The sequence below is a fragment of the Henckelia pumila genome, chromosome 1 (assembly GCF_033568475.1).
Source record: "Henckelia pumila isolate YLH828 chromosome 1, ASM3356847v2, whole genome shotgun sequence".
Lineage (NCBI taxonomy): Eukaryota > Viridiplantae > Streptophyta > Magnoliopsida > Lamiales > Gesneriaceae > Henckelia > Henckelia pumila.
Window position 1 is genome coordinate 81,062,890 of NC_133120.1, and position 22,117 is coordinate 81,085,006.

Below are 22,117 nucleotides of genomic sequence, written 5' to 3' on the forward strand. Positions count from 1 at the left end.
ATTTTTTATAAAATTCACGTTTCAGGATTTAAAACTTAAAAGTCTACTGAATGCCATTCTTCTTCTTGCACGGTTCCAGCAAAGGCCTGAAGTTCCCAAATTCTGTCGGATGCTAAATCAGATTACTGCTCTGGTGATTTCAAGTCGTTTTCTGTATTTCTCTATGAGATTTCAATTTTACAATTGTTGACCGGATTGTGGAATACAGATCGAATATAGTGAACTTCGATCTTAAATTGGACGTATTTAGGCGCAAATATGTTTCTTATTACTTTGTTTCTTGAACTGAGATTACATTTACGAATAATGTTTGGATTTTAATCTTGGAGTAGTTTGCTCAGTATAATACTCGTAGTTTTTTTTTGCTCTGATGGTGCTGTCTTGGACAATTTCTCTGGCCGGTGATATTAACTATAATGATTAGATGCTGCTAATTTCTGGTACTGTATAGGTTTGATGTTAATAAGATGTCCCGTATTCATGTTCGCTCCTAATATATCGAAGTTGGTGTTAGTCAGGGGCGGAATTAGGAATGTAGTCGAGGGGTGATGCTTGATTGAGCTTCTTTTGGGGTTGGAAAGATTAATTACCTTTGAAGGTTGAGTATTTCCTTTAATGTGATGACTGTGGAGCTAATGTTAAGCAGTTTCTTACATCTTGAAGTAAATAATTATGATTGCCTTTAACGATCCTTTGGGAAAAAAGTATTGTTCTTCGCAAAATGTAATTCGGGTTTTCTATTTGTTATTTGAACTTCACTTTTGCAACAAGAACGAAAACTACTTTATTCAGCATTCAGATTTTTATGAAATTTAATTTCTGAATTCAAGAACCTTTGACGGGGAATGTTACCACCGAGAAACAGTCGTGGCAGAAATCATAATTTTTTTTTAGAATTTTCTTATTTTACTTCTGTCTTAATTTTCTTCCCTAGTTAGTGCACTATATCAACTGTCCTTATGCATCATATGCCAATTCTGTGTATGCCTCTACTTTGTTGTTTTTTCTCCAATTCTTTGAATTTAGATAACGTGTGGTATGCCACAGAAGTTGATTGGGCCTAATAAGCACCAATATTCTTTTTAAATGATCTCTTTGCCTTCTTATATCAAAGCTCGAAAGTATACCAAGTGAGCACTAGTTTTCTAATATGCAATACGCAGTTCCCCCAATATGCAAAAAGCAATCATTTTCATGATCAGCAATAGTCCGATTGTTAATGAAATGATGAGAACTGATGACTCACTCAGCTTTTAGCCTCCATCTTTTGTGGCTCAGCTATTATTATAGAAGCAATTAGCTGATTATCACTTCTAGCTTTGTTTACCATTGCTTGTATCATATATTGGTAATGTATTATCTTTTAATCTTATTGAGCTATATACAGATTCATCTAGAAGCCGACAAATTCCAAACTTGAGTAATGGGCCACAACGGCATCAACCTTACTCTACCTGTGGAGCAGTCTCCTTTTCTTCTTCCTAACTCTTCAGAAAAAGATTCTCACCGCCGCCGCCACAAAAGAAACAGAAAGAAACAAAAGATTATAGCTCTAGAAACTGAAACCCACTTTCAAATTCAAACCCTGCAACCTGGTCCCTTCCAAAAATTTCGTTCTCACACACATAGGCATACTGTGTCCCACACTGTCGGCAAGTGGCAAGACAGGAACTGCAGAAAATCAGGGAAAACATTTGTTCACCGCAGGTGGACAAACTCTAATCATGATACATCCGATTACAACGATAAGATTGTTCTTGTATCATATAATATTCTTGGTGTTGACAATGCGGCAAAACATCCAGAATTGTACAGGGATGTATCTCCAAAATATTTGGATTGGGAATTTCGGAAAAAACTATTGTGTAAGGAAGTCACAGGTTACCAACCAAGTATCTTGTGTTTTCAGGAGGTGGATCACTTTAATGATCTGAATGATCTTTTTGCGAAAAATGGCTTCAAAGGTGTACACAAGGCTCGTACAGGTGAAGCATGTGATGGATGTGCCATATTTTGGAAAACCGAGCAGTTTACCCTATTGCATGAAGAGAGCATAGATTTCCAGAGGTTTGGACTTCGTAATAATGTTGCACAATTGTGTGTTTTAAAGATGAATCAAACCGGGCCTAGTGGTGATGATATTACAGAATCTCCAAATGATACATCCTCTCCAAGCTTAGTGATTGGAAACATACATGTCCTCTACAATCCTAAACGCGGAGATATCAAACTGGGGCAAATGCGAATTTTTCTTCGGAGGGCCTATACATTATCACAAGAATGGGGATCTATACCAGTTGTCATTGCTGGGGATCTGAACAGTTTACCCCAAAGTGCAATGTATCAGTTTCTGGCTTCATCAGAGTTGCATACTCAACGACACGATCGAAGAATGATATCTGGCCAAATATATCCATCTGAACATGTAGAATCCCAATTTTGGCGAAATCATGTTTGGAGATGGACTGGTGAAGAACTAATGCTGGCTACTGGTTCAAGAAACAGTTACCTAAGGCATCCTTTAAAGCTCTCCAGTGCTTATTCTAATGTTCCTGGAAGTTTCAAGTACAGGGATAAAGTTGGAGAACCTCTGGCGACTTCGTACCATTCCATGTTCACTGGAACGGTTGACTACATATGGCATACTTCAGACCTTGCTCCTCTTAGAGTTCTTGAAACTTTGCCTATGCACACGTTAAAGAAAACAGGAGGTCTTCCAAGTAAGGAATGGGGTAGTGACCATCTTGCACTTGTATGTGAACTTGCTTTTGTCAGTGATGGTAATTAGCTTCAGCTGAAAGGTTACAACATATTTATTGCAAGATCTGATGTTCCGCGAAGATATAATGTCATACGTTGCAAATTCCAAATTTGATCCCTGGCTAGTTTTGGTCCTTATAACAAAGATATCTTGTGATTCTTGTAGAGGTTTTATGGCTGCGCCTTCTCTTTCTTGCATACAAGGTCAACAAATCAAGATGCTGACAAAAATCGAATATTTTTTCGATTAAAATGTGTATTAGAGGACCTGCCTTTTGAAATCACATTTTTCTCCTATTATTATTATTTGTTCTAGTTTCTTGGTTCATACTTCGTAGGTAGTAGATATACAAGTTACCCATGCGTTCTTTCGACTGTGAACATCATCAGGTACTTTTTTAAAAGGTAAAAACAGATTTAATAGCAAGGGGGTTCAAATTTAAATTTTTATTGTAGTTTGAATTTCTGTTCATAATTTTGGAAAGCTAGTGGAATACAGGATATCTTTGTAATTCGAATCTAATCACTGAGGCCCACTAAAGCTTGGCATAGCACTTAATCCGTCATTTGTAGACATGCTATTATTTAACGATGTTTGAAATGAATGGTGGCTAAGAGGCAATGGTCGTTCCGGCAGTCGTGGGATGTCAATATCACCTTCAAGCATCTTCAGAGCATCAGCAATTGTAGGTCTAAGTGACACCATTACGTGAGCACTGAGAATTCCTACTAGAACAAATCTCTCCATGACTCCATTTGGTCCGTCATTTCTTATTGATGCATGAAATATATCTTCAACTTTTCCAGATTTCAGAAGCGCCCAAGCCCAATCAGTGATCAAAATTTTCGAAGGTTCGGATGCATCTAGCACTCTCCTTCCACTCATAGTCTCAAGAATCAAAATTCCAAAGCTGTAAACGTCGCTTTTCTCTGTTAATTGTCCATAAAGGGCGTATTCTGGTGCAAGGTATCCATATGTGCCAGCAACCCTTGTGGTAAGATGAGATTGGCCCTCTGTGCTCTGCTTAGCTAAACCAAAATCTGCAACTCTCGCTTTCATATCTGAGTCAAGAAGGATGTTTGTAGCCTTTATATCCCGATGGTAAATTGCGGGTTTGATACCATAGTGCAGATAAGCTAGCCCTTTTGCAACATCAAGAATTATGTTCTTGCGCTGGGGCCACGACAGTGGCTTCTTTCCACTACCAAAAAGGTGTTCATCCAAGCTTCCATTTGACATGAAATCATAAACCAGGTATCTTCTTTTGCCTTTGAATGCATCACTTGTAACACAGAAACCCTTTAAAGCGAGAAGATTTCTGTGTCTTATCATGCTTATTATCTCTGCCTCATTAGCGAATTCATCATCCGCTTTAGAATCCAAGTCAAGAATTTGCTTGATAGCAACTTCCGTGCCATTCAAAACCGTTCCTTTATACACAATTCCATATCCACCCTGCCCTATCAGATTCTTTTGCGAGAACCCATTGGTGGCCTGTTCCAACTCTACTACATGAAACCATTTAGCACCTGTATTGGGTACCCTAGATTTGACTGAACTTACATATTCTTCATGCACAATATGTTGTCTTTTTTTCATATCCCAGTTTCTGTAAATTAAGAACAGAATTACTGCAAAGCAGAATCCTACAGAGCCTCCTACAAAGCCAAAGATGAGTTTTCGGTTCGTACTATTCCATTTTTTACCAGTTTTTGATGCATACAAGGGGATGCCAAATATGCAAGAAGCTATTCTTGGATCCTCAGGTCCAAAATCATTGACAATAGCAGCAGCATACAATATAGTGAAGAAGAAGCATTTTGTGGAATTGGGTTGCAAAGAAACCAGGTAAGAATTCACCTGCAACCCTGCTTCTACGCACAAACTGCACCTTGTCAATCCTGTCAAGTCTCCGTTACAGGATGATTCGAGCGGGCTTGATTTATATTCCTTTTGGGTCCAGTCCTGAGTTGTTGTAATGCCTGCACAACTGGTGGATGGCATATTGACAAATTCCCCGGTGTCATTAAAGCAGGAAGCAAACAAAGTGGTCGAAATCGACATAGATGCGAGACTTTCTTCGAAGTTGGCAATGCAAGAAGATGAAGTATTCACATCAGGGAGATAAAACATGGAGGTTTGTTTCAGGTATCGAGCAAGCCCCATGCCGAAAACGCTATGCAGAGTTTGACAGCAACCGGATTGAGCTGGTTCATGACAAAGAGAACTGTCCCATGGGAAGGTTTTTACATAGGTAAAATCAATGGGGCACGAAGAATTAGCTGCATGATTTGTGTGGAAGTGGATGAATAATAGGAGGAAAGGGAAAAGAATTCGGAATTTGGTCATCCTTTGTTCTGTGGTACGTAATAATGTCCCAGTTGTAGTTCTAATCCTGTTGTTTTATAAGTATTTTGATGCAGAAAATTCAGTCATTATCAATCTTGGCTGCTGGGATCAGATTCACGTTTGGTACTACAAGCGTTTATGTTTGAATTTTTATGCTGGTCAAAGTTGGGCAGCACAAGTGCTTTGAAATCTAGCAGTGTTTTTTACTTCAATTCCTTGGCTTTATCGTTGCCTTTTAACTTTAAGAACAAAACCAATTACCAACTCCCCCCTTATTTAAAATAGTATTTTATCCAATCATGTTGGTCCAGTGGTACAAATTTATGTATAATATTATTATAAGTTCCAAATACATATATAATAAAATTATAAGTGCTCGAGCTTTTCATTGTGGTACACAATTTTATATGTGTTGGGCCTCTAGTTGGATCGATGATTGGGATTATAACAGGCAAAGTAACAACCTGCCATAGGCTGGAGATTCAAGTTGCTAATACAATATGAGTTGTCTAGTAATTTTGCATTGGGAAAAAAAAATATTTTTCCTGGTTGTAAGATGAAAAAACAGCCTTTTGTCCATTTAAAAATCTGCAGCCCTAAATTGCATTTGACTCTTGATTCTTGTGGTTTCCTGTCACAAAGGTCAACTTTTGAATGCATTGGGAGTTGCGACTGTGCTAAATGGTTGGGTAATTTAACAGTTATTCAATCCATTTTTAACTATGTTATATCAGTGAAATAATCAATTCAGATTATACTTTATTGAACATGTTAAAATATAAGTTGACCTTGATCAAAAATTTGTGTTTATATCTTTTTTTTAATTATATTATCTATTAAACCGTGTTGAGGTTCCATTAATGTTAAATCACATAAAAATGTAAACTTAATAGTTGGTAGTTGGAAGTCCTGGCAGCCACGGATACCTTACTTACCCATGGTGTCTAGGTCTATATGAAAGTATTGCTCAGATCTGATTTTATTTTCGAACCTTTCATTTATATATATTAGTAAAAAATGCACACATTTCGTATGTATTATAAAAAATGAGTTTTTTTCATGTAAAATGTGGAGTGAGTAGAAGGTTTTTAGTAAGGTTATGGACAGGAAGAGACGAAGAGTAATTATAGAATAACATATAAAAATAAAGGAGAGGGGTAAAAGTGGAAACAAAAAATGATGTTCATACATAAGCGTTTTTTCTAGGTCTCAACTATTATAATATAGTAAATTAATATATATATATATATATTATAAATATAATTTGTAACATCTGTGTTACCTATGTTCAAAGCGACGAGGTTGTAACCGTATTCTAAGTTTTTGATTGCCAATTAATTAAGTTCACTAAAATAATAAAGTTTATTTATAAACTAAACATAGCATTTATATGTGTTACTATTATAATACAAGAGCTTCTTTCACTATATTAAAGAATTTTAAAAAATAAAGTTTTATTAGCTTATGAGAAAATATTATTTTTTAATAAAAATAGTAGTTTTTGTTGTACATATGAGTCGAGTCTGATACGCAGGAAAAGTATAATAGTCTCTTGATGTATTCAACCTTACAATTATTCTTATGAGTGAAAACTTTTTTCTAAAATATCTATTTTTTAACATCTATTTTTTCTAAATTAAAATTAACTTGATGAATAGAGTAGGTTTTAAATAAGAATAGGTTATCTTGTGAGACATATTAAACCATAATCTTTTATAATATAAAAAATAATAATTTTTTTTGACAAGTAAAGAATAATAATTTTAAATTCAAAACAACATATTATCGACTCAATCAAGAATTTGTCTCACAAAAATCATTGCACGTAAAAAAATTCAACATTTTAACGTGAACCCAAACGATGATCAGTATATATAATATAAATAGAAAAAAAGCAATTGCTTAAGAATCTTGGCATCGAATCGAGTCCACCGACAAGCGTTGCAGGAGAGGATCTAGGCATCCAACGCATTCTCCATTCATTCCCACTTCATCGTTGATTTTTGCCCACCCATTGCTCCTCGAAATTCCAATCACACGCCCACCATTTTACAAATTCGTAGGATATATCAAAATCATATTTTTCCTGTGAAATTTTTTTTAGCTGTTTTTTTGATCGAAACAATGGATGAATTCGGAGTATTGGTGCAGAGCATTGGATTCAAAGCTAATGGGAAATCAGCTCCCATGGCGAAATCGAAGACTAAACCTAATTCTCATTTCAACGGCAGTAGTGGCAACAGTACTTCGTCGTTTAATGATTCCTCTTCCTTGCCCGTTGACGAGCTTGACGGGATTTTTAGATCGAATGTTAACATCCATAAATCTGGCCAACCCCAGAATTTATTTGGCGATGATGATGTGTTTGGTGGGAAAGTTTCTGGGTCTGGTCAATACGGGGCGATAGATTTGGAATCGGTGCTTAATAGCTCAAATAATGGGAATAGTGGCGGAGGTTTGCATTCGGGGAATACGGTGGGTTTTGATGTTTTTGATGATTTCCAAGGAGCAAAGCCGAAGAAGGGTGATCCTGTGGACGATTTGATTGGGAATTTTGGGGTGAATTCTATTGGGAAGCCTGAAGAGAAGGGGTCTGGATTTGACGATTTGATACCAGGATTTGGGGGAGCTAATTCGTCGAAAAATGGGTAAGCCTTGATTCATTTATTTTTATCTGTAACATCTCTTTTAGCTGTTAAATCGCATGTCATTTCTTTCCAGTTATTGATCTCTGCATATTCATATTAAATTGAAGAAATTGCGATGGTAATTCCTGATATGACTGAATATCTTGTCTTTAGGATCGCAGACATAACAAGACGTGTAACGGTACTTTGCTGAATTTGTAAGAACTTTGTGGTGTCGTTTAACTTGTTTCTTGCGATTGCACCTTATGAACATTAGTCTAGGCGCCAAGTACTTTAATATTGCATCAACTCGCTTTTACGCGAAGCAGAATGAAAAAATTAAATAATGAATTGAAATCCATGCGTTGTGGTTTATTTGAGCTCAGTTTGACTGAAGCATGATTTCTTTGTTTTAAGAACAAATTAAAAATCTTTCAGTTTTGTTTGCTGTTTTTTTCCTGGTGGCCGTTATGTCACGCACTAAGAAATTTCACCGTACCTCTTCGGTCTTTTGGGATGTTTTTCTCTTTCGTTTTCTTTATTTGTCTTCAATTTTGGTTCCAACCTGGTAAAATGGTCCTATCTTTCTGTACATTCCACAGACAACCACCAAAGACGAAACTTTCTTCAGAGTTAAATGGCCATTCTTCTAAATCAAGATCGACTGTAGAAGATGATCCTTTTTTAGTCTTTGAATCACCTCTATCTCAGGACGATGCCTCATGGCCACCCAGTGGTCCCTCTGAACAAGGAAAAGGCAATATTTATTCTTCATTGGATGACCTTGATGAGTTTGCTGCCGGCGGGCCCCAAAATGATTCTAGAACTAATGACACGAGGACCAAAACTGAAAGAACGACGGCTGGCAGTGCTTCAAATGGTTTTCAAAATGTTGATGATCTAGATGCAATTTTTAGTGGTGGCAAACGACAAGACTATGCTGTGAGACCAACTTCTACTACGGTAGAATAATTCGACTTTTCACTATTAATTCACTATGTCATGAGACTTTTATTATTTGATCGATGTTATTTTATATTGTCTAGGATTCGCTGTTTGGAACCTTCTTCCAAGAAGAAAAAATTACTACAGTGAAGCAAACTCCTTCGGGGTCCTCATCCAGCACAAGCATAAAGTCTTCTGCTGCAAATATTGGGGGTGACTTCACTTCACTTTTTGGAGGTACTTACCAAATTTCTGGAACTACATTAAGTGGAGTATGAGTCATATAAATTGGGATGTAAATAATATTTGCCTTATTGAAATGATATCGTGATGATTATCTTTTATTCCTGGAGGATTTGAAACTGGACTTAGATGTGCAGCTTTGACGTCAGTACATGTATTAATTCTTATTCACTAGTCACTACAAGGATGGATTATTCAGGCAAAACTAGTTATCATCATAAAACGATGTACAAATATTTTGGTCAGGGATATGCCAAATAGTTCTAGATTTCCGTTGCTTTGCAGATAGTTTTAATAAAATATATTGTCAAGTAATGCTGGTTCTTGTATCCTTTTCGCTTGGGCATTCATTGGTTTCTTTATACATCTCCGGTTCCAGATGTTACCACTTCATCAGGGGAGTTTCATGAAATTGAAGGCGAACCTGAAGAAAGGCGGAGAGCGAGGTTAAATCGTCATATGAGAATGTACGGACGAATGGTAAGATTCGTTCTCAGTTTCATTTAGTCGAGTGTCCTTTTCTCAAATCATGCTTGTTGGTTATTTTTCTAGATCAGCACTATGCTGGCATTTGAAATTTTTAGTATGGGCTTGAGATATTGAAATAGTTGACAACACAAATGCCATCCTACATTTAGAGTTTTATTTTAATTTTTGTTTTTGACTGTTGAATCATGAGGCATCCTACATTGTAGCGATTTTTCCAACATAAGTGAAGTGAAGCTGCATTTCTATCAATTTCTTCATTTCTTTTCGCAATATGTTGTAGCGGCACAAAATAGTTGGTTTTTGCTGTGGCTGGGGGAGGGGGGTCGGGGCTATGAGAATGTCTTTTGCCTTGAAGCCTTCACAAACCATCGATACTCAAAACATTTGCTGCTACATTACAAAAGGTTTATTGGTGTTGAGCTGTTCTACTTGCTTTTGGATGTAATACTTTTTCTATATTGGGTACGAGAATTCATCATTTCTCTTTCCAGGCTCAAGCACTAGATGACAAGAACCAGCGTGATTTTCAGATTCAGCTCGAGCAGGAAGAGAAACATGTAATAGATGCTGCAAATTTAGAGAAAAGCACTCTGATGAGCACACACAGAGACACTTGCTCATGCATGTGTTGCAGTTACCATTTTCGAGATCACACTTTGTTATAATTTTTAATCGAATCACTTGATTCTCAGAGGCTTGCGGAAACCTTGGACAATGATATACGCCGATGGGCTGCAGGAAAAGAAGGCAATCTACGTGCTTTGTTGTCCTCGTTGCAACAGGTGTGTTTCTAATGCATAATGGCTGGGGTTAATGTGGTTGGCCACTATTATTTTCTGCTTGAAGTTAAATGTTAGTTGAATATCTGTGCTTCAACTTCATACATAAATATATGCTATTTTGTACAGGTCTTGTGGCCTGAATGTGGTTGGAAACCAGTTTCGTTAACATATATGATTACTTCGGACTCGGTGAAGAAGGTCTATAAAAAGGCGACCTTATATGTCCATCCAGACAAGGTTCAACAAAAGGGAGCTAATATCCAACAAAAATACATTGCTGAAAAGGTTTTTGATCTTCTCAAGGTACTGCTGCTTAATTATCGTGAATCCACCAATATGTTCTTGGATGAACCCGAATTAGATTCGTTAAACTGATATTTTCTCACTCGTTCAATGTCGTGTTTCATAGGAAGCATGGAACAAATTTAGCGCAGACGAACTTCGATGAGTTAATTGCCGCTCAAGTTGTGTGAATATAATTGGCATGTTTGTAAGAATGATTGACAGGTACGAGGCAGTGGAAATTTACCACTATGGTTTTCATCATGTGATTCTAAACGATAACCTTTTTCACTTGTTTCCTTGTGTATTGCATGTACTTCTTGTAAGAAACTAGAGGTTGATGGATGTCATCTTATTACACTATTTTTTCCCCCGGTAAACCGTATAACGACCGTTCCACTTGTGTAATATAAGTAGTTCACAATATGGATACAAATAGGGGTGAAAACGAATCGAACTTGTTTGTGAGCTTTTTGAGTTGACTCGATAAATATTTGTTTCGTATTTGAACTTATCAAACTCGAGCCAAATTCAAACATGTTTGAATTTTTTTCCGAGTCGAGCTCGAGTCAAAATTATTTTGTTTGATAGTTCGCGAATAATTCGCGAGACTTAATATTTAATTAATATAATATAATTATTATATAATAAATATATATACATTTCGAATATTTTTGAACATTTCGAGCTTTTCGAACTATAATATCTGAACAATAGTTCACAAATAGTTCGAATATTTCGAGGCGAATTTCATTTCGACCCGAGTTCGAGCCAAAATATTTGAAATTATCGAACTTCGAATTGAGCTCGAACTCGAATATACTTATATTAAGTCGAATTCAAGTTTTAAAATTTTACGATTGTTCGATTTTATTCGGTTCATTTGAACCCTAGATACAATACATCTGAAGTCATATTTCCAAGCTAAAAACGACCTAAAAAATGGTCCTTCCAATTTTTTCATTTCTTTATCATTTCTTTCTTTTTAAGGAGATTTCTTTATCATTTTCGCAAGGCTGTGTCATCCAACTTTAAGGTTTTATTTATTTTAAATTTGTACGGGACCAGATGTATAGAATGTTCTAAATCGGCAGATGTGTAGACTGTGTAGTACAAAGTCCAACACGAGACCTTATCACAAACAGCGGAAGAACTCCCCTCTGCGTCAGCTCTTACGTATCAACTTCTTCGCCTTTGATAAATTCAAAGTTCCAACTCTTATCTTTGATCATAATCGTCGTGGAGAAAATGAAGTCCTCGTGCCAAAAGGCGCTGTCTTGCTGCTTCCTTCTCTTCAGTTTTATAGTATCATCATATCAAATTCAAGTCTCCCATGCTACGCCGGAACACAGCAGCATAGCATTTGCTACGGTGGGGAGACCAAGATATGCGTTTGATATCTACTCTCTCCGAACATCGGACCCGTCGAAGGAAATCCGTCTCACCGATGGGAATTCCATCAATTTTAATGGCTATTTTGCATCGCAGCTCTCTGCGCTCCCTTTCTTGAAGAACTATTCCCTCCCCTCTGTTAACCTTGTGTACGTTACTGAACGCAACGGGTCGACGAGTATATATCTGGATGCAGTTCATTTTTCTCTTGGAGTTTCTACTCGGTTTAATCGAGTTCAGATACCATTGGTGGGCGATGAGAAGTTCAACGGCCAGGTTTCGATGAAGGACAAGCCGACTTTAGTGGGTCAGAGTTTGGTTTACGTGTCGACCCACGAAAACCCGGGTAAGCCTCGTGCGAGTTGGGCTGCTGTTTACTCGACTCAGTTGACTACCGGGTCGACTCTTCGGCTGACCCCGATCGGGGTGGCGGATTTCAGCCCTGCGGTGTCTCCGTCGGGGGCCTGGACCGCGGTTGCGTCGTATGGGGAAGAGGGTTGGAATGGGAATGTTCAAGAATTAGGTACAGATATATATGTGTTCTCGACTCTTGATGGATCCAACCGGGTCAAGGTGATCGAGCATGGAGGATGGCCTAGCTGGGCCGATGATTCGACCTTGTATTTTCACCGAAAATGTGATGATGGGTGGTGGAGTGTTTTCAGGGCAGTTTTGAAGTTGCAAAACGGCCGATTCCGCTCCGAATCCACCGTGGTGGTCGAAAGACTCACGCCGCCGGGTTTGCACGCTTTCACTCCAGCTGCTTCGGTTACAAACAAGAACTTCATTGCTGTGGCCACAAGAAGACCCGGATCCGAATATCGGCACATAGAGCTATTCGACGTTGTTTTGAGTGAGTTCATCGAGTTAACCAGAAACATTTCACCCAATTCACATCACTTCAACCCGTTTATCTCCCCAGACTCTGCTTTGATCGGGTACCACAAATGCAGAGGAACAAGCAGTGATGGCGGGACCAACGAGTTACATCTTGAGAGAGTTAATAGTCCATTACCAAGTGTTTCCTTATTCCGTATAGGTGGATCATTTCCCTCGTTTTCACAGGATGGAAAGCGGATCGCTTATGTGAACTTCCCCGGTGTTTATGTCATGAATAGTGATGGATCGGGTGCCCGAATGGTTTCTAGTCGATCCGCCTTTTCGACGGCTTGGGATTGGAAGAGGAAAGGAGTTGTGTACACGAGTGTTGGTCCTACGTTTGCTAGCGAAGCCTCGAAGGTTGATATCGTATCTATCGATGTGGACGATGCTGATTTAAGTTACAAAACCTTGACCATTGGTGGCGAAAACAATGCCTTCCCTTCGGCCTCGCCGGATGGGAAATGGGTCGTGTTCAGATCCGGTAGGTCTGGTCACAAGAACTTGTACATAATGGATGCTTTGGACGGAGAAAAGGCTGCTCTCCATAGGTTAACTAAAGGTCCATGGAGTGATACCATGTGTAATTGGTCACCCGATGGCGACTGGATCGCCTTTGCATCGGATAGGGAGAATCCCGGTTCGGATAGTTTCGAGTTGTTCAAGATTCACCCAAACGGGACGGGGCTGCAGAAGCTGATACAGAGCGGCTCGGGTGGTAGAACGAACCACCCGTGGTTCAGTCCGGATGGGAGATACATTGTGTTCACCTCAGATTATGCAGGTGTTTCGGCTGAACCAATATCGAACCCGCATCATTATCAGCCGTATGGGGATCTTTTCGTGATCAAGTCAGATGGTTCGGAGATCCGTAGATTGACACACAACTCGTACGAGGATGGTACCCCGGCTTGGGGCCCGAAATCATCAGTAGTAGCTAATGTTGAGTTGTCTGATTCTGAATCATTGTGTTCGTTTGAGGACTGCCACTGGCTAAGCATAAGCACGATTAAAAGTTTAGGTTCATCAAACGTACAGTGTGCTGAGATCTAAGTTGACCATATATATTTTGTGGGTCATCTGTTAAAATAAAAATCTTGGTTTTGTTTCCTACCAGTGTGATGTAAACTTCATAAATAAAAACATGTTACTGATGTTTATGAGTAAAATATCCAAAATTTTGGTTAATCTCAACACAACCAAAAAAAAAAAAAATATTTTTATTTCGGTTTGGTTTGTTTGATTTTAATTTTTGAATTAAATCGTTGGGAAATTTGTTTTTTTTCGTTAACTTGCCTAGTTTTTGTTTTTGATCAATTAGTTTTTCAAAGTTTTGTTTTGACATGATAATTTTTAGTTTTTTTTATTATTTTGATTCAATTGCTGATGTAAGATCGAAAAATATTTACATGACATCTAAAATGATAACGTGATATCGAAAAATTTATATGTCAAATGATCACGTCAGCAATTGATTCAAAATAATCAAAAATTAAAAATTAGTATATAAAAATCAAAGTTTGAAAAGTTAATATACCAACAGAGCCAGACCTATTGCGAGGCCAATGAGGCCATGGCCTTAGGGCCCGACCCAGTAATGGGCCCAAAATTTTTTAAATTATATATATATATTTGGTTAATGAATTAGAATATATTTAGAGAAGTTAAAGAGTGAATATTATAAATAGCTTCATGAAATCTTATACAAAACTTCAACAATTTTTGAGTCACGATAGACGTTCAGACATTATTGGTGATGAGTTTTTTTTTAGAGTTGATGGTTGTGAGATGTTATTTAACAAATGAAAAAAGAGCAATTGATATACTTCAGGTTTTGGCGAAACTGCATAATTTATTCCCAAATACTTGTTGAAGTTAATCAAGAATTATCTTCGGTCAACAATGTCGTATGATAAATTAAATGGGCTAGCTATGTTGTCAATTGAGAAAGAAATGGTCCGACAATTGGATTATACAGATTTGATAAATATTTTACCTCTAAACGGTTGACGAGTAGTATTTATGTAGTTATTCAAATATTTTTTGACTTTTCGTTTACGAAATATATTGTTTATGGTATATTTATATATTGTTTAGTGTATATGTCATTTGCGAATTAAATTTTACAGTTATTTGCCGCAACAAGAGGGCCCACTTTTCATATACCGCCTCAGATCTGGTTGATCATAGGTACGGCTCTGTATACCAAAATAAAAAATGAAAAGTTAGTGGATAAAACAAATATGAAGGTGTTTGGCTGAACTTATAAGCTCTATAAAACAACTTATAAATTGTTTTGGTTGTGTGAATCCTCTGCTGTCCAGAGGAAAAATCACCCCATGCTGTAGCCATCAAACATTTTCGTTTGATGGTCTTCCTTCCTTTATGTTCTTTTTAATACAAATTTTCTCTTTTATTTTAATTTGGGTTTTTTGATTAAAAAAATTTGGTTTTTTTGGTAAAAATATAGGTTCTAAATTTTGGTTCGTTGAATTCATTAATTACAAATCAATAAAAATAATAACTAGTTTCGGTATATTAAAATTTTTTATGTATACTTAATATCGATTGTACCGAAATTTAAATGAAAATAATATCTCTTGGTATATCAAAAATTTTTATATGTATAATTTGTATACCTATTATATTGAAATTTTGGAAGTATATACAATTCTATATGAAAAACAAACTTGTATATTTTTTAGATTATAAATATATTGTTTAAAAATATTATATATTTTTATTTATATATATTTTTTGGTATTTTGATATGTATCAAAATTTTTAAATTTGATATCATACCAAAATTGTTAATTGATAAAAATATTATTATTAATATAATAATATTTGATATTTAAAATATTGATTTAACTTTATAACTGTATATATGATTTCATATAAATAAATTTAATAATAAATTAATATATATAATTATTTTAAAATTTATCTTTTAATTAAATATTTTTAAAATTTAATTTTTAAGTTAAACTAATAATTAATTTCGTTATTTACCGAATTTTTCGATAAGAAAACGGTATGAAATTTGAAAATATATAATATTTTTAAATATTTAAGTTTTTTCATTTTAAATGATATACACCAATATCGTACCGAAATTTTTGTATAATCGATATGCTAATTATGCATATTAAAATTTCGATATATCGAGATTGATTACTATTTTTATTCATTTTATCGGAATTAATTAATTCAAGAGACTAAAATTTGGAACACATGTTTTTATAAGCCAAATTAAATTAAAAACAGATTTTTTTTAGAAAAAAATAAAAAAAGAAAAAATGAAGGAAGGCTATCAAACGTTGTCGTTTGATGGCCGCAACATGGGGTGCGGTTTTCTCTGCACAATAGAGGATCCACACCTCTGTTTTGGAGCTTATAAATTTTTAAATTTTGTTTGGTAAAAAAATTTCCAAACATCTTATAAGTTGAAAAAGATCTTATTTTAACATTTAATCTCTCCAAAATATGTTTAAATATTTTCATAAATTCCCATTATCCTACACCCATTAAATATTAAATATTATTTTTAAAAAAATTTCCAAATCACATAAAATTTTCTAAATTAAAATATTAAAATAGTTTTATATTTTCAATATAAATTTATTCTAAAACTATTTTCCTATATGTATAACTCGAAACATTATCTTCATAACATTATACCTTTTTTAATAATTTTGTTCATCCCTAATTTTTGGTAATATTATCTAGGTTTGATATGTCAAAAAATCAATTTACAAATATAACCATAGTTATCCTAAGTTCCTAACTACATTTGAACGACGCGAAATACCTCAATTGGACCTCTTTAAAACTGATCTGGCTATTGGGCCTTCTCCCTTTTCCATAAATTATAGGACAATCATATTTCTCTTTTGCGGCCCAACATGATTTAGATCCATCTCCTGGTTATCTTCGTGGCCCAACATTTCAAACATCGATGTTACCCGCGCGATCATGCTTCCCATGTTTATCCATTCTTCTTCCTCCAGATAATCAGATGCTACACTTGAATCAGAGTCGAATTCCCCTTGTTTATGCTGTAGCGGGCGCTGAAATTCCTTGTTCGTAACTAGAGCTTTTCGATTTCTTCCTGCTACTTTCGAGGAAGTCTTTTTCCCCTTCGGACATCACTCCAGAATATTGTTTGGTTGCTTTTATATGCGGTAATTTTCGTTTCTTGGTTTAAAATCCGGATTTGAATTTTCTTTGTCGCGTTCTTAAACACCGAATATGATTTGTGTATATATGGTCTGCGCAAACCAACTGTTTGTAGAAATTTCACTGTCATATTATAGGGTACTGACAATTTATGCTTATCTTTTAGTTTTGGTGATATGTTCGATCAATTTTCAAATGCTATTGTTCTAAAATTTACTTTTTTTTGTTTCTTTTCACGGGGTTGAAAGATTTTTAAGTGCTGGTTTGCAAAATAAGTAATGTATCACTGATTAAGAACCTTACTTGTGATGGTGTCTGTTGCTAATCGGATTGTATTGTTGAACTCAGAAGTTGCTGGATGCTAGGGGGGTAAATTGTAGCACGAGACATGAGCAATTGTGTGAGATAGATAATGGTTTGGTAGAATTTTTAACGTAATTGAGTCAGCCAAGTTTAAACTTAATCGTGTCATCCAATGCTAGCTCCTTATTCTCCTGCAGCAACAACTTTTTAGCACTTTTAAGATGTAAACTGGTATTACATTGAGGATTTTGCTAATACTTGCATTGATTCTAGTTTATTTTGGATGTGAGATATGTAGAAGTAAAAGTGATGCATTTGAAGTATCGTGATGGTCTCATCAATGAATGAAGTCTTGGTTGTTCCGACCAACATATGCTTTATTTCAATCATGCATACTGTCCATCTGCATATTTTCTACCTTCACTGCCCTAAAACAAGTTATGCAATTGATTGTCGTTTATATTTATCTTATCGGGAATATTTGTTTATTTCTGTCTGCTTTTAGATTAAAGCTAAAGCATGAAAAAATAAAGTGCAATGGAGATTGCAAGAAAATCATAGCATGACATTGATTTCTTTATATCATATGGTGTAGCTTTGTTAAAGTAAATTTTTTTCAAGTTTTTAAGAATTAACTTATTTTCAATTATAGATGAAGTGAGCAACAAATATAGTCATCGGTGATAATCCAAATCTACCTATGTCAATCTAGCCAAGGCAATTGCATTTATATTTGTTGTCGTCTTTAGTCTAAATATTTGTCATAGCCTATGAGTTTGGTTCTGTTAGAAAAATTGTCAATTTGCTGTTTTTCTGTCGTTGATATAAAATTTGTGTGCGTATTGCAGAAGTACATGCAGCAACATGAGTTTTAGCTCTCTGCTCTTAAGATGTGCATTTTTTTTTGTGTACCGACAGGTCTATTTTATAATGTAATCAAGTTCTATTGGTCATTGTTATTTTTATACTTCATAAACATATATATTAAATTTATTCATATTTATTTTCAGATTTACAAAGCATAAGTGAACTTCATATTTCTTTTAAGATCAAATCAGTTGTTTTCACATAAATAGTTGTAATAACGCATCAAAATTTAAACTTTGGTAGTAGATTAGAGGCCTTTATGTTCGTTAAATTTTCTTTCTTTTTTCAGTTATTGTTTTTAAGTTTTTATTTATTATTTATTTATCTTTGCATAGATCTTATAAACTTGTTTTGGCAGAGGTACACTGTTAGGATCTAATTCTCCTAGCACGTGTTCAATTCTACAAATATTAATAATAACTAATAGAAAAGGAAGACATATTTACTCACATGTAATATGAAATATCCTTACTATTTAATAATAGCTAAACAGATTAAAAAAACTGTTATGATCAAACTAATGTATAGACTAAATTATCCATATTAAACATTCATAATTACAAACAAACTTAAGTTGCAAAACCCGGACCCAAATTTGTCTTCAACTCAAGGCCCATTCGCGTCTTCCTCTTCACTGCCATAAAGCAGTTTTCTCACCCAAAAATATCTCAACTTCTATTCCTTCACACATTGTTTCACGATTTCATATCCTTCGCACATTGTTCCGATCTAGGTATGTGGTTTAATTTCCTTCCAAATTAATGGGATAATTTTGCTGCTTCGATTTTTTTTTGGTTCTTTTTTTTGTGTTACGTGGGTTAATTTCTTTCCTTATTCTTAATTTTTTTTTTTCAGTCAAAGGATGGTGATATACGAATAGTGATCTCTATTTTTGCATATCACTGCTACTCAAGTAAGTTGCTTTGAACCTGTTTGATTAAATGTGCAAAAGAAAACTCCATGCAACAAAATTTTCGTCAATCGTGTTGTTCAACTCTTTCCTTTTCATCTTACAGGGAGGATTCAAGCCTTCATTCTGAATTTTGAATTTCCTCCTCAAGTTCGTTGTATCAGTTGACTACGCTGGCTGTGTTGTTACACTTTTTCGTTCTCATCATTCATGGAGGATTGCTTGGCCTCTCGCACCCCTCTCTCATTTAACAGTAATTGCTTCTTTTGAAAATTTACCATTTTCTTTTGCAACTTTCTTGCTAATTGATTCAGTGCATTGTTTTGAATTAGGTTGCAAATATTACGAAATAAGGCCACTTTTTAATTTGTTAAAGTTAAACATGTGAATAACTAATTTAATTCCGAACTTTTTGTTGCTACAGTTTTTTTAATTTGGTCTTATGTTGATATCTTCAGTAATTTGTGCTAATTCTCCTTCAGACTTTTTACGTAAGGTTTAGTTTGTATTTTAAATTTAAGAGTTTTTTTGTATATGAATCTGTAGTCTGTACACTTTCGTGTTTTTTTTTCTGTTTCTCTAAACTCTTTGTTATTTTTCTTCGTTTCAACTTGATGATTTTTGCAGTTAACTATAGTCTATAGATTCTTTTCCGGATAATAATTTTCAAATATTGAAACATGTTTTATTGTGAGTCTCCTATAGAAACATTATGTTTCTATTTCTTACTTTTTAAGTATCATTTTACAGTTTAAAGTACTCATTCATATTGGTTAGGTTGTTCTATATATTTGTTCTTCTCATTGGTAACATATTTTATTTTTAATGTTTGATGGCTACTTTTATTTATTCTAATATGAATAATATTTATTTATTTCCAAGTAAATAATATACATGTCGTTATTATTGTATATTTCTCTTATATTATTTATTTTATTATTATATTATTTCTCAATGTTGCAGAAAGACAATCACAAGTAGCACATTAACGGAAATACATTATTTAGGTTAAAATATTAGTACAAAAGTTGGTGTTTGAATTATTTTATTAATTATTTTATTTTTTGTCATTTCACAATATGTAAGTAGTGAAATTTCATAATTAAATTGTGTCACATTGTTAAATATTTATCCTTGAAAATTTCTCTAATTTAAGTTCTTCAAATGTTGTAAGGTAGAACACATATCGTTCATGAATGAATTTGTTTTTGTTTTGACCAAAGATAATTTGTTCGGTGTATCACATTTTTTTTTTTTTGAGAATCAGTGTATCACATTGATTTCATAGAACAACCAACAAAAAAAAAGTATTTATATTTGTGCATTATGTAACACACGTGTGCTCTGAGACTAGTAATATGAGAATTATCTCAGCCAAGTATAAAATCCTTCTACAAGAAGAAGGAAGAATGAAATAAGTTGTGCAAAACTCGTATTTGGGGTGTAAAAATTTGAAAATGGAAAAATGGGACACAGATTTGATGAGTTGAAATTATTCTTATTGGGATTTCTGTTTAAGCAAAAAAGCCATTAATTTTTTTTTAATTGTTTCAGAAAATATTTTTTAGGAAGCAGTTCGTGGCTACTAATCAATGGGGAATGTGGTTGGATCTTTTTCCTCCGGATTTGCTCAACTTTTAAACAAGATTTTGGGTCACCCACTCGATTTCCTCGCTGGCAAAAACTGCGAGTAACTTCCGTTACTATTATAGATCTTTCTTCAATGATTTCCTTGATTGTTTTCCGAAATTCGCAAATGTGCCATTTACGTTTCATCAGTTTTTAGGATCTCTAGCAGTTCCAAGGCATTCAAAGGAATTTACTGAATTTTTTAGAGAAAAACTGTTGAATAAGTTGATAAATTGTATCGAATGTGATTTTGAGTGTTTTCTTCGCATTGAGCTTTAACACATCATGAGTCTTTTGTTTGTTCGTCATGATTTTTTTTTTCCCTTAACTTCTCATACATGTTCTTTTGCAGTTCATTATGTGGTTCAACATGGGATTTTGTCTGTTACATCGAAAACTTCTGTGTCTCACATTTGCTCAAGTTGGTCATGGTGGCAACGTTAGTTTATTTTGGTGAGTGAATTTAGTGGGAAATATTATGTTACTCATTTCATAGTCCCTAATCTTGTGAACACATTTAAAGCTCTCTCTCTCTCTTTGACAAAACGTGATGCAGTTCTCTTGTTCTTCTATCTCTTGTGCAACTTGGGAATCTGCCAATGCATTTGCCGCTCTATCTGTAGAATCATATGGGCTTGCTTCTCAACTTGTTTTTCGTGCTTGGAGTTCTGTTGTTCGTACTTATGTTTCAAGCTTCGTACTGTAAAGAGGAGACGGAGAAGGAGGAGGAGAGACATTGAGGAATCCGTAGAAGCCAGTCCTAGTACTAGTGAAGAAGGGTATGAATTAGGTGAAACCTCTGTGTTGCAACATTCTAGGAATCTTGAACGTAGGAGGTCGAGGATTAGTGCTAGGAGGAATTACAAAGATGAGCATTTGCGGCGATCTTTGAGGCCTAAAAATCATCGTTCGCATGTAAGGGTTGCGGGAGATCATTCCATTCACCTGCGTAGAACAAAGAGTTTCAAAAACGGCGGACACAATACGAGCCCTCTTCACCATCATATTCGGGTTACTAGGAGTTCGAGATTCGCTCACAAGGGATCCATGCACAGAAGTGGGATTCACCATAGGAGAAGGTAGATTTCTGGATTGTACAAGGTTGGAGAAAGTGAATGAATTCTTGATTGCTTATGAGATTCTATCAAGATAGATACATTGTCTATGATCATTTTTTTTTTAGTTTCCAATTTCTATTTAGATTGATTTGATTTAGAAATAATGGATGCACAAAGTTAAGATATATAAGTTCTCTGAGGCAGAATTGTGAAGAATCCACTGACCCTTAGCCCCCTTTTGGTTTTGTAAAGTTACAAAAGAAAGGTCCTAAACAGTTTGTGGTGAAAGTGGGAAGAAAAAAGTAATACTGACATATTTCAATTTGTATGAGAAGATGAAGTGGGCCCTCGTACTTGAGACAGAACGGCCCACCAATGTTAGCCCCTAATCGATTGAAGTAGCCCGTCATCATTTATATGCA

The 22,117-nt window shown here is 35.1% G+C and overlaps 5 protein-coding genes across 10 annotated transcripts; 4 read left to right on the top strand and 1 right to left on the bottom strand.

Moving 5' to 3' along the window:
• On the top strand, nt 1-3,066 carry LOC140887487 (carbon catabolite repressor protein 4 homolog 5). Of its 3 annotated transcripts, XM_073294755.1 has the most exons (3): nt 60-156; nt 201-218; nt 1,388-3,066. In XM_073294755.1, exon 3 carries the CDS (start codon nt 1,424-1,426, stop codon nt 2,786-2,788), a length of 1,365 nt encoding a protein of 454 aa, XP_073150856.1. In that variant the 5' UTR covers nt 60-156; nt 201-218; nt 1,388-1,423; the 3' UTR covers nt 2,789-3,066. The 3 variants fall into 3 exon arrangements, with proteins under 3 accessions (XP_073150848.1, XP_073150863.1, XP_073150856.1); XM_073294747.1 differs by lacking the exon at nt 201-218 and having other exon boundaries at nt 1-133; XM_073294762.1 differs by lacking the exon at nt 201-218 and having other exon boundaries at nt 53-143.
• Nucleotides 3,067-3,181: 115 nt separating this feature from the next.
• On the bottom strand, nt 3,182-5,367 carry LOC140887480 (probable receptor-like protein kinase At1g11050). The gene has a single exon (XM_073294735.1). The coding sequence runs from the start codon at nt 5,108-5,110 to the stop codon at nt 3,284-3,286; it is 1,827 nt and encodes a 608-aa protein (XP_073150836.1). The 5' UTR covers nt 5,111-5,367; the 3' UTR covers nt 3,182-3,283.
• Nucleotides 5,368-7,004: 1,637 nt separating this feature from the next.
• Nucleotides 7,005-10,902, top strand: LOC140874777 (uncharacterized). Of its 2 annotated transcripts, none has more exons than XM_073278171.1 (8): nt 7,005-7,758; nt 8,340-8,679; nt 8,784-8,919; nt 9,305-9,405; nt 9,906-9,971; nt 10,107-10,196; nt 10,323-10,499; nt 10,606-10,902. In XM_073278171.1, the coding sequence occupies exons 1-8, from the start codon at nt 7,235-7,237 to the stop codon at nt 10,642-10,644; spliced, it is 1,473 nt and encodes a 490-aa protein (XP_073134272.1). In that variant the 5' UTR covers nt 7,005-7,234; the 3' UTR covers nt 10,645-10,902. The 2 variants fall into 2 exon arrangements, with proteins under 2 accessions (XP_073134272.1, XP_073134271.1); XM_073278170.1 differs by having other exon boundaries at nt 8,340-8,700; nt 10,606-10,898.
• A 705-nt stretch (nt 10,903-11,607) lies between these two features.
• On the top strand, nt 11,608-13,927 carry LOC140889185 (uncharacterized). The gene has a single exon (XM_073296893.1). The coding sequence runs from the start codon at nt 11,727-11,729 to the stop codon at nt 13,800-13,802; it is 2,076 nt and encodes a 691-aa protein (XP_073152994.1). The 5' UTR covers nt 11,608-11,726; the 3' UTR covers nt 13,803-13,927.
• Nucleotides 13,928-16,794: 2,867 nt separating this feature from the next.
• Nucleotides 16,795-21,908, top strand: LOC140876241 (uncharacterized). Of its 3 annotated transcripts, none has more exons than XM_073280150.1 (6): nt 16,795-16,933; nt 18,954-19,011; nt 19,115-19,261; nt 20,563-20,698; nt 20,990-21,090; nt 21,194-21,908. In XM_073280150.1, the coding sequence occupies exons 4-6, from the start codon at nt 20,601-20,603 to the stop codon at nt 21,718-21,720; spliced, it is 726 nt and encodes a 241-aa protein (XP_073136251.1). In that variant the 5' UTR covers nt 16,795-16,933; nt 18,954-19,011; nt 19,115-19,261; nt 20,563-20,600; the 3' UTR covers nt 21,721-21,908. The 3 variants fall into 3 exon arrangements, with proteins under 3 accessions (XP_073136251.1, XP_073136250.1, XP_073136252.1); XM_073280149.1 differs by lacking the exon at nt 16,795-16,933 and adding an exon at nt 18,687-18,831; XM_073280151.1 differs by lacking the exon at nt 16,795-16,933 and adding an exon at nt 18,687-18,831 and having other exon boundaries at nt 20,577-20,698.
• Nucleotides 21,909-22,117: the final 209 nt, after the last annotated feature.